Source organism: Perognathus longimembris, chromosome 24 (genome assembly GCF_023159225.1).
Source record: "Perognathus longimembris pacificus isolate PPM17 chromosome 24, ASM2315922v1, whole genome shotgun sequence".
In the NCBI taxonomy this organism is placed as follows: Eukaryota; Metazoa; Chordata; class Mammalia; order Rodentia; family Heteromyidae; genus Perognathus; species Perognathus longimembris.
In genome coordinates, this window is record NC_063184.1 from 23,853,571 (window position 1) to 23,869,062 (window position 15,492).

General features: G+C 35.4%; 1 protein-coding gene across 1 annotated transcript in view; it reads right to left on the reverse strand.

Moving 5' to 3' along the window:
- Ccser1 (coiled-coil serine rich protein 1) overlaps nt 1–15,492 on the reverse strand; it is a 671,676-nt gene that overhangs the window by 547,749 nt on the left and 108,435 nt on the right. Inside the window, exon 5 of the mRNA XM_048333671.1 lies at nt 8,786–8,879. Coding sequence (XP_048189628.1) covers nt 8,786–8,879 — 94 coding nt within the window. The remainder of the gene's footprint in view (nt 1–8,785; nt 8,880–15,492) is intronic.

The window sequence follows — 15,492 nt, forward strand, 5'->3', positions numbered from 1 at the left end:
AGCTACCGCCCCATCAACCAGCCAAGAAAGTTTATTTGGCCCACAGGGAGGGAGGGTGGGAGGGAGCGGGGAGGGAGGGAGAGAAGGAGAGAAGAAATCTAACATTCAAGCATTCTTGAGGTGACCACTGAGACACTTCACAAGTGATTGTGACACTTCAAACAGTAAGGGAAAATCTGGCTTGATTGTGCCTTTCATAACAATAACAATAAATGGGGATGGGGGAACAAATTATCCTCCAGTCTCCTTCAGTAAGAAGACCTAAATCCTCCAAACCATAAATAATCGCTTATCTGTGAACATTACTTGTTTCATTGTCCTTTTACCATGCTATAACTATGCCCAAGAGGTGCTTTTCATGACAGAAATTTCCACACACACACACACACACACATCCCCCCAGTAATCATGTCTTCAGAGGAAGAGGACAACAGACTGCAAATGCCCAGAGAATTATCGAACTCCAGTCAGCATCCTCATCTTGCCTCTCCCGCCTGAGGTGGTACATCTTGATGTAATACCACACCCAAAGACCACCCTTAAGGCACATTCAGGCCCTCCATGAATGGGCATTTCCTTCTTGTGTCAGTGAACACTAAAGGGTTAAGATTTTTTTTTTCATTACACCACCTGATACAATTTTGCTACTAAGGTCTAATTATTCTATTGAAGTCTAATGAACAGAAGGCTTGTTACTGTGGCTGTAGTACAACAGCCGGCAGTGGGTGCAGGAGAGAAGGAAGTCAAGCCTAAGTGCAAAGCCATAGTTCAAGCCCCAATATTAACACACACACACACGAAAATCACCTAATTACTTAATTATATGGGGTGTGGATAATGGCAACTAATATTTTTTTTCTAATTGTGTGTACATTTTCATTATTATTTCTCTCTTTGCTATGTGAGGCGCTGCAGATTTGATAAGAGTCGTTATTTCTCTTGTTGGTGAACAAGCTAAAAAGCCTAAATATGCTATTCCCTCAGAAGAAATGGAAGCATTTGCTACTCAAATGACTTGTCCATTTTGATAGTGACAGCTGACATCACCAGCATTGTACAAGCAATTGTATGGAAATGTCATCACATAATTGTGAGAGGCCATGAAATTTTATATTGAGACACATATTTTCTTTCTAATTGCTCAAGAAAAGCCAGGCCAAATGAAGGAGAGATTTTTCCTTTGACTCTATTCGCTAATGAACTCCAGCCACCCAGTGCCCTTTTGTGTAGCAGAAGAGAGTTTATGATGGTTAGCTGGCCTGAAAGGTTATAAGTAAATAGTACGACTTCATTAAATTTTTTGTCGCTTAATATTAAATCAGGTCAGAATTTATAAGCATTTTTCAACTCCAGTTGATTAGATTTTGAAAACTCTTCCATCTAAAGCTTTCTTTGTACTAATACAACTCTCTTGAAGTATAGCAAAGTCTGAAAGGAGAAATAGCCAGAGGTTCTTTTAAATCAGCTTGTACAAATTGTTTTCTCTAGTGGCAACGAATAATTAAACGAACATGCAAGAATTAATTGTGACAGTGCTTCCTCAATGAAGTTAGTCAATTTCGTAGTGAAGGCATCTCTCTACGATAAACTAACTATGACTTTGAAGGAGACGTTGGGATAATATTTATACAGAGCAAACAACAGGGCTTTAATTTCTAGAATTTTCAACCTGTTAGGACATAATTCTGTAACTTAAGTATTCCACTTAATACACAGTTAAGTGAACATTGAACTATGTGTATGTTGCCATTTTAAACAAGCCTGACACATGTAAAATCAGAACTGGAAACAAGGTATCAAATGAATGAGTTACTTCTTTATTTAGAGACTTAGTCAAGTAAAAAAGGAAGTAAATATAAATGATTGTAATTTTAAAATATATTCTACAAGTATATGTTACTAATAATTATAGTCCTGAGTTTCACCAATAAGATACTTAAACTCTGCTTCAGTAATGTATAGCTTATTCTTGTTTTTACAAGGATGATGACTAATAAAATTTTACACACATCTACTTTTTTTGTGAGAACTTGGGGAAGAAATATAGAAAAAATATATAATATATAATTATTTATAATATATAAATATATTACATGAAATATAAATATAATATTATAAATATAATATATCAATATCTGTGAATATATTAATGTAGAATATAATACTATGTCATAGAGAGAGAGCCTAGAGAGCATGTGAAAAGTAGTTTAAAGCATATTTGAATTTTTGCAACGCGGAATCCTAATAAATATATGTTTTCTAGATAGTTCACTCCGTGAAGATATGAGGGAAATTTCCCATCTAATCCATTTAGGAGTAAATAAGAGTTTAGATAGACAAATGTTTTAAGTGACTTTTATGATCTCCATCTTATTCATTTGCAGAAGCTATTTTTTTCTTGTTAATCCAGAGCTATCACAATACTATGCTAAAACAGCAATACAGAATAACCTCATAATTTATCACAATACAGGAAAGCTTCGCTCCCTGCTGGCGGGCCTGCCGATGTGTGCTTCTGCATTAAATGACCCCACGTTGTTTCTACTTTATGACTTTGTCAACTTTTCAAAGCTTTTTGCCTTTTCCCTTACATTTTGGCTAGTGGTCCTTATTTTTTACTGCAGTAGGGCATGATTATTCCAAACAACTTCTCCTTTTTTTTTCCTACGATGTAACTATGATTTTCAGTGGCTTTGGGAACATGTATAAGCCAATCTATTAGAATTGGATGTAAAATTAGGCTGGACGGAGTGAAAAGAACTTGAAGGTGTAATGTTAAGATCAGGGTTTTTATTGGCTATTTTAACCAAACAATATATTATTCCTCCACTATACTTTGAATGCATTACCACCTACTTCAGTAAGTTGCTGGAATAATTCGATGAGATATCATATTTGAAATGCTTCCTAAACTATAAGGATGAATACCAATGTTACAGGTTACTATGTTCATTAGCAGAGCGCACTGTTTATTATCAGGTCTCGTGCGCCATCTAATGGCAACGTGGCAGATAACAGGATTTCCAAACGGGTTAGAGCACAAATAAATGGATACATGTGTTGCTGCTGATGAAGCTACAAAGTAACAATTTATTTCACAACTGCATCCTTACCAAAAAGAATGGCACTAAAACAACCAATTACAAGAGAACATCTAGCATATCTATTACAGCTGCTGCTTCCAATAGCTAACTATCACCGAAGACCTATATCTAGTAAGTAGCTACAAGAGTTACAAAGGGGTAATTTAAGCCCTGTTTCTGCCACAAACAAACTCTGTAAATTTAGATTATAGAATAATCTTTGGAGTTTCCATTTATTCATTTATAATGAGAAAATAGTAATACTTAAAAAGAGAATTGTTTAACATTAAATGAGATGGGCCTAACGTGCTTAAAATCTGTAACTTAAAAATAAAGTCCCTAAATAAGACAAATAACTCCTTGGGCCAGTGCTTGGCATTGTATAGATGCTTCACAAAAAGAAATATAATTATATTTCACCTTCTTGGTTGAAGTCAAAGGTAAACATTTATTAAATAATACTCATATTTTAGTAGCCAATTTGACAAAGAGCCAATTTGAAACAAAAATATCAATGCATATATGACTTTAAGGCTTTATATGAATGAATTTTATTAGTGAAGATAAACATAAGGAATGAACTCAGAGCCTCTGAATCAGAAAATCTTTGATTGAATCTTTCTGAGCTGTCTGCTGCCTTTAATGATTTACCAAACTCAAGCTCCAATTCTCTCAAATACAAGACAAAAAGATACAGTTGTTCTTTTGAATCACCATTGAGAATAAATAATGTTATTTTACTGTTCTATTATCTTTAATGCTACAATTTTACTTATTGGAAATAACCAAAATTGAATGCATTTGTTATGTCATTTTATTCTTAAAATTAGAGAAACTGTGTTTTGAAATGTGGTTTTGAGATTTTCAACTGAAAATATAAAGAAAGCTAAAATTGTTAGGATCTTTTCTTTTTGTTGAACTGGAATTCGAACTCAGAGCATTGTACTTGCTAAGCTGGTACACCTTGGCCCTAATGTTGTTTCCTTAATGATTCTCAGGTACATACCTTTTATCATGTATTGTCTTTTAAAACAATGCTAGCTATAATTCTAAACACATATTTTGTTTGAGACATCACACTGAGTATGCTGTTATGGCTTATTTGTTTGTTTGTTTGTTGTCGGCTGTGGGGCTTGGACTCACTGGGCACTGTCCCTGAGCCAATTTGTGCTCAAAGTTGGCATTCTACCACTTTGAGCCACAGAGACACTTCTGGTTTTGTGAGTGGCTTATTGGAGCTAAGAGTCTCACAGGTACTTTTCTGCCCTGGCTAGCTTCGAACCTCAATCCTCAGATCTCAGCCTCCTGAGTAGCTAGGATTACAGGCGTGAACCTCCTGCACCCTGCTTCTATTATGCTTTAACTGACTCACAACATCTTAGGAAGTATACACAGTCATGGCCTCCATTGAAGACAGGGAAGCTAAGGAAAATTTACTTACTTGACTACTTTGCTCCAGTATGTGAGTAAACTTTCCACGATCAGAGTGAAGAAAGCCTACACACCCTTCCTGACTCACAGCTATAAGAGCTTATAGGAATGGCCAGTTGATTTCTGTAAATTTGTTCCTGTATGAATGTTGTTACATTCTTGGTACATCACCAGTCATATCAGCAAAGCCACTAGGGCTTCATCTCAGCTCTGCTGTGCTATTATCCATTAAAAATTAATAACAAAAATTACCTCCTTAATTAATAGGCACAAGAGAAGCTCCTAACTCACTGAAGAATTTTTTATAATGCTTGTTCATCAAACTCCAAATAATTTAGCAACTACCTAATTAATTCCTAATTGATATTACTGGGCCATTACTTCCACATTTGCATCTGGACCTACACCAAGAGATGTTGCCCTAGGTGTTTGTAGATACTAAATCCCCCCAAATTGAAAAAGCAATCCCCCCAAATTGAAAAAGCAATCCCCCCAAATTGAAAAGGCAACCCCAAACTTACTCCCTCAGTTATACAACTGACCATTAAGCTTGTTTTAAAAGAATGCTAAATAAGTAAAACCCATTTTCAATTCTGTAAATCAACTACAAGTTGTGAAGGAAGGTCAAGTAAAATACAAACTAACCCAATTTTTCTTGGAAAGTTAGTGCTTCTGCTTAATAATTGTAAGATATTGAAATAAAAATTCAGCTGGGCACTCATGGATCATGCCTGTAATCCTAGCTACTCAGGAAGCTGAGATCTGAGAACCAAAGTTCAAAGCCAGTATGGGCAGAAAAGTCTGTGTGACACTTGAATCTCCAACTAACCAGCAAAAAACTTTAAGTGGTTCAAAGGGTAGAGTGCTAGTCTTGAGCAAAAAAGCTCAGGGACAGTGCCCAAGCCCTGAGTGTGCCTTTGGTCCAACACACACACACACACACACACACACACAAACACACATACACAGAGAGAGAACACCTGACAAGTGGTAATTGAAATACAAAATGTCTAGTTATTACACCTTTAGTTGTATTCCACCTTTAGACTATTCCATGGGTTTTCATATTCAAAGTAACCCATCAAGTTCTCCATGGTTATAATCAGGTAACAGAAGACATGGCTACACCTTCATTTTCATTCATGACTACTACCTGTGCTATTATCTGTTTAATATATTCCTACTGGCTTGAAGGGTCGTCAATATTTTGCTATTACACATTTTTGATGAATAGTGATATGCACACATTATTTCATATTTTAACAATGGGATTACATATGTGGAATCTGGATAACTGGAACTCAGGGAAGCATATAGTTTTGCATAGCATTGATAAATTTGCCTTCAAAAGGTAAATTCTTACAGGGCATAACTGGGTTACGGCAAAGACGCAGGAATGTGAACTTGTAGCAGTCATCAGCATACAGGTGAAGGCAAAAAAATCTGCATCGCTTAAGAGGGTATCAGTCAAAACAACTGCAGGAAAAATTTTCTGAAAGAATCTTCACCTAAGTCCGCATTCAACTAAACAGTTTCAAAAGAAACCATTTCTATGAACCTAAAGCAGTATAAGAAAACACCAATATCAGTATTGGCTAATCATTATTGGGATCTTAGGTATAGTATAAATAAATATGCTTCATGAGCCAGAACCTATCATTATTCTATTTTAACTTACTGAATTAGAATTTTTCTAACAACCAAAAGTTAAAAATAAGGTCACTGCCCAGGAATGAACCCACAGAACTACGCCTACTTAATCTTTGATAAAGGAGCTAAAACAATAGTATGGAAGAAAGATAACCTCTTTAACAAATTGTGCTGGAAAAACTGGCTCAACACATGCAACAAACTAAAACTAGATCCTTATATATCACCCTGCACCAAAATCAATTCCAAATGGATTAAAGACCTCGAAATCAAAACAGACACCCTGAAAACACTAAAGGAAGAAGTAGGAGAAACACTTGGGCTCCTTGGCGCAAGACGGAACTTCCTTAACAAAGACCCAGAAAGGCTACAAATCAAAGAAAGGTTGGACAAATGGGACTGCATCAAACTGCAGAGCTTCTGCACGGCAAAGGACATAGCTTGCAAGATAAACAGAAAGCCCACAGACTGGGAGAAAATCTTTACCGGCCATTCAACGGACAAAGGCCTCATATCTAAAATATATGCAGAACTAAAAAAATTACTTTCCTCCAAAACACAACCGAAAAGAACTAATAGCCCCCTCATCAAGTGGGCTAAAGTGGGCCTACAAAGAGACTTCTCTGATGAGGAAATGAGAATGGCCAAGAGACATATGAAAAAGTGCTCTACATCACTGGCCATAAAAGAAATGCAAATCAAAACAACATTGAGATTCCATCTCACCCCAGTAAGAATGTCATATATCAAGAAAACTAACAATAACAATTGTTGGAGGGGATGTGACCAAAAGGGAACCCTACTTCATTGTTAGTGGGAATGTAAACTGGTTCAGCCACTCTGGCGAGCAGTATGGAGATTCCTCAGAAGGCTAAATGTAGAACTCCCCTATGACCCAGCAACCCCACTTTTGGGTATTTATCCAACAAACTACAAACAAAATCAAAGTAAAGCCACCAGCACAACAATGTTCATTGCAGCGCAATTTGTCATAGCGAGAATCTGGAACCAACCCAGATGCCCCTCCGTAGACGAATGGATCAGGAAAATGTGGTACATATACACAATGGAATTTTATGCCTCTATCAGAAAGAATGACATTGCCCCATTTGTAAGGAAATGGAAGGACTTGGAAAAAAATTATACTAAGTGAAGTGAGCCAGACCCAAAGAAACATGGACTCTATGGTCTCCCTTATTGGGAATAATTAGCACAGGTTTAGGCAAGTCACAACAGAGGATCACAAGAGCCCAATAGCTATACCCTTATGATCCCATAAGATGATGTTAAGTGAAATGAACTCCATTTTATGAAAACTACTTTCAACATCCCATGTGTATCTGTAGTTTCTACTATTGATGATGTTCGTGTATCACCTTCTTGTGATTGTATCTACACTATCTCTGTAATCTTATCTGAGTGTATGGGAAACAGTGTGTACTGGTATTAGAATTAGGAAATTGAAAGGGAATACCAAAATTGAGAGACAAAGGGTAAAATACGAGAAACAATAACAAAAGCAATACTTGCAAAACTGTTTGGTGTAAGTGAACTGAACACCTCAGGGTGGGACAGGGGGAGGAGGGAGGGAGGTATGAGGGACAAGGTAACAAACAGTACAAGAAATGTATCCAATGCCTAACGTGTGAAACTGTAACCTCTCTGTACATCAGTTTTATAATAAAAACTTAAAAAAAAAAAAAAAGAAGTAGAGTGCCAGCCTTGAGCAAAAAGAAGCCAGGGACAGTGCTCAGGCCCTGAGTTCAAGGCCCAGGACTGGCCAAAAATAAATAAATAAACTGCCTACGTTAAGAAGTTAAAAAAAAAAAAATAAGGTCACTGAAATCCAGGAGATTGATTTTCTCAAACTTATCCAGTGAAAACTCCTGTTTCAAAGTTCTACTGTAATATCATTTTTCTGTAACTTAGACTGTACAGATGGTATCCTTAAAAATAAGAAAATATAAAAATTTATCTTCGCAGTTAGATATTTAAACTTGAATTAAAAATTAAATTTTTATAGATTACTCTTAAGCAAATTTGGAAGTCTCAGACATGACATGTTATGATATAGTGAAATATGAAAGTATTACAAATGAACTAGGTTCTTTTTCCAACTCACTCACCATGGATTTATACTTGCATGTCTCTCTATAAGCACGTGTTTTACCATTATTGGTAACTATCAATTTTCATGTCAGTCTTACTATACCAGCATTACCCTCTGTAATTAATTTATTGAGCTAGTGGAGAAGATTTAGAATAGTAAACTGCCGAACAACTTCATTTTTTTTTGTATTAAGGAAAATGAGAATGTGCGTATTTTTTCTTCCCCTAATGAGAAAATATTAATCTTTTCTAAATGTTTCAGCTGAAAGTTCCTTCCTTGAAAATCTTTTTTCATGGCATTTTTCCTTTTGTAATTATCTTCCAGATGGATTTGCCTTTCTATAATATAAAATCACTTAAGGCGACCGTCTCTGGGGTCTCTGGGGGGCCTCACGCGATTTTTGCATGTGTAATAGAAAGCTGACTGCGGCCTCAGCCATCCTGAGCTTGCCACTGAAAGCTGGCTGAGCCCCATCCAGTACGTGTGGTCCCTCGGGCCGTTCCGCACTTACCAGAGGGGTGAAGATTCTGCTCCTCCAAAAACTCTAAATCGAGCATCAGGTCATCTTCATCGAGCTCACACGACCCCAAGTTATTTAAAACATCCTGAAGAAAAAGAAAAAGAAAGAGCCGCCATTAAAACAAAAATCACTGGAAAACTGAGAAGAAGCTTTTCTATGGACGTAGAAGCCAGGAAGTAGAAAGAATTGAAAATCCCGAACGATTCATCCTAAATAGATAATAGAAATCATTTCACTCTCGCGATCCCTAAAATTAGCAGTTCAATAAAACCTTTTAAGAATTCTTCTAAACTCGCACTTTCCACTCCACCATTGTTGGTATCAATGAATTGCACGTATTTTTTTTTTCATGTTGACATGTCAATGGATGAGTCCAATGTAAGTTAACCAGAATCAACGCGTTTCCCTCCTCCACCGTTCTTTAACTTTTCCATTTGTCTTTTTTAACAGATTCTGTGTATTCTAACTTCTAATATATACTATATGTCTTATGTATCATATATAGAGAGGTATATGCCATATATCTATATGTCATATAGATATATATCACATCCCATATATCACATATCTCATATCATGTCACATGATATATATACATATATGTATATATGTATATATATCATATTACCAGGTATGTTAACCTATGACCATATATATGTATACATATGTATATACATACATATATACTCATAATATATAGGAGCACAATATATACCCTACGTAAGAGCAGGTATAAATAAAGGAATTACAGTACAGGAAAGTATTTCTATGCCTTAGAAATGCATGTTTGTTTTAATCAATGCATGTTTATTTTAGGGAAAGCTTAAACCACCATGAGAAAGGTAACAACTTATATAGGTAAATGACATACAGAGGACTTCAATTTTCAAATACATCAGATTCTGTCAACGAAATGTTAGTCTCTATTTTTATGGCTTTTTTACAAATCCAGTAAACTTCTGATGTATTTAGTCAGTTGTTTCTCAGATTTTGTTTACAACTCCATCACACATTAACTTAAAATATATTTGAAAGTGGAGAGTTAGTTACAATATGTTATTTGCTTTAGATTAGGATATCAAGAGGAACAGAAAAAAAGAAATATATGTTGAAAGAGGAATTAAGTCTTAATTATAGGTAGATGTACCATAGATGTATTAAGAAAAGTCAGAAATTATCTTTGAAGTCTAAAATAAAAATAATTGAAAGTACCAAAAAGTAGCATATAAAGAAAAGCAACCTCAATGTTAAATGACACAATCATACTTCAGACAGCCTTAAAATAAGCTTTTGTACTCTCAAATGGACACTAAAATCCCTTCCTGCTTAGAATTGAAAGTAAGGACAGAGGTATGTCTAAACAAAAAGCTCTTAGTTTAACAAACAGACTTAAACCTTATTAAAGTGTGATCTGGAACTAAAGTAATAAAGGGCTTCTTTCTATTTTTAATTTAATTTTATTGTCAAAGTCATGTATGGAGGTTACAGTTACATAGTTACGGTATGTGAGTACATTTCTTCATTTCTAAGACCTTCTTTCTTCTCTTCTAAGAGCTTCTTTTTCCAAAAAGGTAATTACTAATTTAAATGCTAAAGAAAACCAACTTTTTTCAGAAGCTTTGTTTTATTCTGTGGCTAGGATAGGCCAGGTAAAGTGAGTTGTACATTATCATACCAAGGAAGGGAAAAACAGAAAAAAGAAAGGAGTGCTTAAGAAATTTAAGGTAAATTGATGTATGACACTGGACAGTTAAATTGCACATTGGAAAAATTCTTAGACAAAATTCAAACTAGTATGTTACGGTCATTGAAAATTTACTGTCTGATACAATCTTTTGGCATGTAAGATTTATGTGGGTATTTTGACAAGCACAAAATTTTAACTGTAAAGCTAACTATAAACTAATTTGTAAGATAATTAAATTGGATATTAAGCCAAACATAAATATTAAGAATTCTCTAAGTAGGCATTAAAAATTTTGTAGTAATACTGATCACTCATGTAATCATTAATCTCCCAAATGATTTGTTATCAGAAGTTGTTGAGAATAAACTAAATAATTACTGATGAAATAATTCAAATATTAATTTTCCTAGCTCTAGGGACATATTAATGAGTATAAGAAGCATGGTTTCTTTGCTCATAAACCTTTGAGATAACTTCATTTTAGTCAAGACATACTAATTGCTCATTAAAACAAAGGATTATTATTTATAAGTCAGCCGCTTGTTTTTGATTAGTGTGAGTCAATCCTCCAGAGCCTACTTTGTTTGGGGTGAAATACTAAAATGGATTTTTAGAAACAACCAAGTTGAAAGAAATCTCTGATCACATGGGCAACCTTCAACCACCCCGTGAGGCCTGTCCCCCTGTCCACCACCACACTGCGTCAGATGGCCATAAAGAGCTTGCCAGAAATAAAGGAAACTGAGACACATCACTACACAAGGTAGCATTGCTTTAGAAACAATAAGGAATTCTATTATGAATTATTAAATGATCATTGCTTAATATTTCTGTACTGGAATAGCTTAATCAATGGATTGTCTATTATTGGAGATAAGAGTTTCATGAACTTTTCTGCCCAAACTAGCTTCAAACTGCAATCCTCAGATCTTGGCCTTCTGCGTAGCTAGAATTACAGGCATGAGCCACCAGGGCCCAGATCTGTGTTTCTTTTTCAATTTATCCTTAAGTAGTTGTACAAAGGAGTTAGCAAAGCAGTTTGTGAATATAATGCATCTTGATCAATGTCATCCTTTTCAAAATTCTCACCCATCCCTAACCACCCTTTCCTTCACTCTTCTTAATTCTGTGGTATATATATTGAATTCTTCTTTTTAAACACATAGTTTATTGAATGTCAGATGTATCTCAAAAATGCTGCTTAAGTCACCATTGCAAAAATTATTCAGGCTACAGAAGGGATAATACTTGCAATAATTATATCTGTATTGTCTCCAGAATATATTGAGTTCCTTTTTACAAATATTTATTTATTTATTGTCAAAGTAATGCACAGAGGGGTTACAGTTTCATACATAAGGCTGTGAGTACATTTCTAATCTAACTTGTTACCTCTTCCTTCATTTTCTCCCACCTTCCGCCCTCTCTGGTTCCCTCCTCACCCTCCCTCGAGTTGTACAGTTGGTTTATAGCATATTTTCTTGTATTGCTGTCACATTGGTTCGCCTTTTATCCTTTGTCTCTCCATTTTGGTGTTCCCCTTCCCTAGTTCTGATGAACCTAAAAACAACAGCCATGTACCAAAGTCAGTTATAGTGGCTTCAAGCTTGACTGCATTCTCCCTCTCTTCTCCTCTTCATCTGTCTCCCACTTCCCCCTTGACCCCATACCTAACTCATTTCTGAGTACCTACTTCCTGGTGCTGATTTAGTTGAACTTTTACTTGGTTTTATGGTCCTCAAAGTTTAGAGCTAAGAAAAAGAATACAGCTTGCCAAATACCATGAGTCAGGAGAAAGCAGAACAAATATTTGAACATATATTTCCTGAAGAATAAAATTTTCTCCACTAAGCTTTGCTTCACATAAATATATGTGCAGAAGCATGTATATGTACCCTTTGATGAATTTAAAATAATCTCAGACATGAAACGAGTATTTCATTAGATGTTTGAATGTATGTAAACACGCATAATTTTGAAACAGTGGTCCTCATCAGTTTTCTCACAATTTCTTATACAAGGGTGCTTCTATTTTTATTGTTTTCTATGGACCCTAAACATGTAGACTGTCCTATGAGACAGTAATTCTATTTTCTGTACAGTGAAAGTAAATTTGATCATAGTATCTCTTGATACTCTCTTTTCCCTATCAATAATTCTTTCTTGCATAGAAATGATACTTCACTGTGCTATTTGATAATTATTTTAATCTAACCTTTCAGATTTCACTTGACATTTATATCCATTTTCCCAGCAGCAAATTTAACCAAATTTCTCATTTACACATCTACCAAGATTAAGCTAATGTGTGTTTCTTTTATATAGAATTCTTTATTGGCTGTGGTCAATATTAATTAGTTCCCTTGTGACCTTATACTATGGTTTGTATGTATTACTCATTGTGAAAGTAAAATGTGACATATCATTTTCCTTTTGCAAATCCTAAAAGTCTAGAACAGTTTTACAAGTTGGTACCATCAATATTTATTTATTAAGAACTTACTATTAGGTGTTATGGAATTGTATAGTCTTGAAATTTGCAATCATGAACACTACAGTTCATGAAGTAGAACATATTTGACTTTTATCATTACTTGTAGCTGTAGCAGTACCATGGAGATCAGCAACATCTTATTGCCAGTTTTGAGTCCCAATTTCCATGACTCCTATCACATCCTCACATAGTGGGTGGCTTGCTTCATTAGAGAGGCATCATGAGCTATCAACACATGTATTATACAGGATATAAATATGCCTGGCCATCAAAGCAAACAGAGACTGTATCGTGAAAGCTGTTCCCTCTACAATGCCCTTTGGGGGGAAAATAATGACTTTCCTCTGCTAGGAGCCCTTAACTGCAGTGGTGCTCACTAGACAATATGTTGAAAATGAACTATACAATCTGTGGGTGGGGATGGGAGGAAAAAACTGGGAGAGAGCGAGGGAAGGGGTGACATTGTCACAAAGAAATGCACTTGTTATCTGGCTTATGTAACTATTACCCCTCTGTACCTCACCTCTACAATAGCAATAAAGTGTATATTTTTGAAAAAGGATTATTTCTGATCAAAGTTCTAGAATATTCTTCAACAAAATAAACATCTTCTGGTACCATTAGTTTACATTTTAACACTGCAGGCCTAGTTACATATTTAAGTTGCGTTAAGTACAAAATACATGACCTGGATAAAAGGAAACATAATGGAATAGCATTTCTGATTTTTAAAAAAAAAGTGCAGAGCAATGAAGTGATTACTTATACTTTCAACTGTCTCATTTCCTGACATGGCATCAGAAAATATATACTTAATTGCAAACATATCCAACCATTTCACCTCTGCCCCAGGACAGAACTTTCCAGAATCCTACTGTGTACAGATGAGTCCACTCTGCTTCCATTCTTTCCATCAGAGTAACTTTGTGCATGTGTGTGCCCATCAAACAGCATTTCTAAAAAGATCCTACCTAACGTTGATAATTATGGTTATTTATGTTCAAATATAATTGAATCACACCATTTACAACATTTGATAGTCAACTTATTTTTGTCCGCTCTCTGTTGCTTACATCTCTCTCACACACACATTCACACACACTCACGATGCTCAAGTAAACTGAAGATGAGCTGCAGATGAGATATATGAGTCCTATTTGATCTAGCAGGCCACTTAAAAATTGGTAAAGCCTCAAATTTATTCCTAAATGGACCTAGAGAGGCAAGGGAGTCTCACTTGTACAGTGGCTGAACCAAGTGTGGATCCTTCTCATCTTAAACCTTAGCGAATGCAAAAATGTGCACCTTTTTTTTTATTATCGCATTTTCTTAGTGCATCCCACGTCTGTGTAATCAGATCACTCTATCCCAAAAGGAAAAGTCACAGCTTGTCATAAAATGAAGGACTAATTCCAAGACTTTTGACACCACATTTTAAAAGTGATGCAAAACAGCATCAATTGAGTTTCTAAAAGTGACCTATTAAACACTCTGCCCCATGTACCAAATCAGTTATACATTTCCTGTCTCTTCCTTCATGTGTAATATCCTCCCAGTCTCACTTTTCTTCCCCTTACCAACTATTTCATTGTAACTCAATATTAAACCTTCTCATTCAATTTCACCTTTCAAGTTGAATTACTTCATTTTAAAGCTGTTAGTGGACAAATTATGTGGACTTGATCATTGAATTATGAAATCATATAAACACTCAAATCTAATATAAAACTAAGGTTTAATATTAAATTAAAGTACCTTTTTCCCAGAGAGACTTTGAGTTCCTAAACCGTTATTGATTAGTTGATGAAGAAACAACTATGTATAGGCTTCTATATGAATACCCTTTTAGAATAACTTTTGTAATGCATTTTTCTGACTTTTTTTCTTTTTAGATATATATTTTTTACAGTGAGCAGTTTATTCGTTACTATTTAAACTACAGTTTGGGCCAAATGTGGAGGTTCACACCTGTGATTCTAGCTACTTGGGCTGAAGTTGTAAATCAGGATAGGAAGGTAGAATGGGGACAAGTGCATGAGACCCCCATTTCAACCATTAAAAGTTTACATGAAATGGTGTACAACGATCATCTCAGATATTCTCCAAGAGTAGAAAGGAGGATCAAAGTCCAAATTGATCTGGGTTAAAAAAAAAACAAACAAACAAAAACAAGACCTTATTTGAGGAAATAGCAGAGGCACACAAACAAGGGGACTTGGGTCAAGTGGAAGAGCACTCTCCCAGCAAGCACAAGGTACTAATGAAACTCCAGGACTGCCAGAAAGAAAAATAAAATTCCAATCACATTTATTTTTCTCCTATCACATTAATTTAAGATACACTGATACATGCAGTCTCCAGAGGACAATTTGTCACAAGACCAGGACATTCTGGTCATCACTGCTATCATTTGACCTCTGAAATGACCTTGGTGCTAACACTGGCTGCCTTGGCAGGTAGTAGTAACCAGATCTGTTCAGTCACAATAAGAACAGTTCAAACTAAATGACCATACTC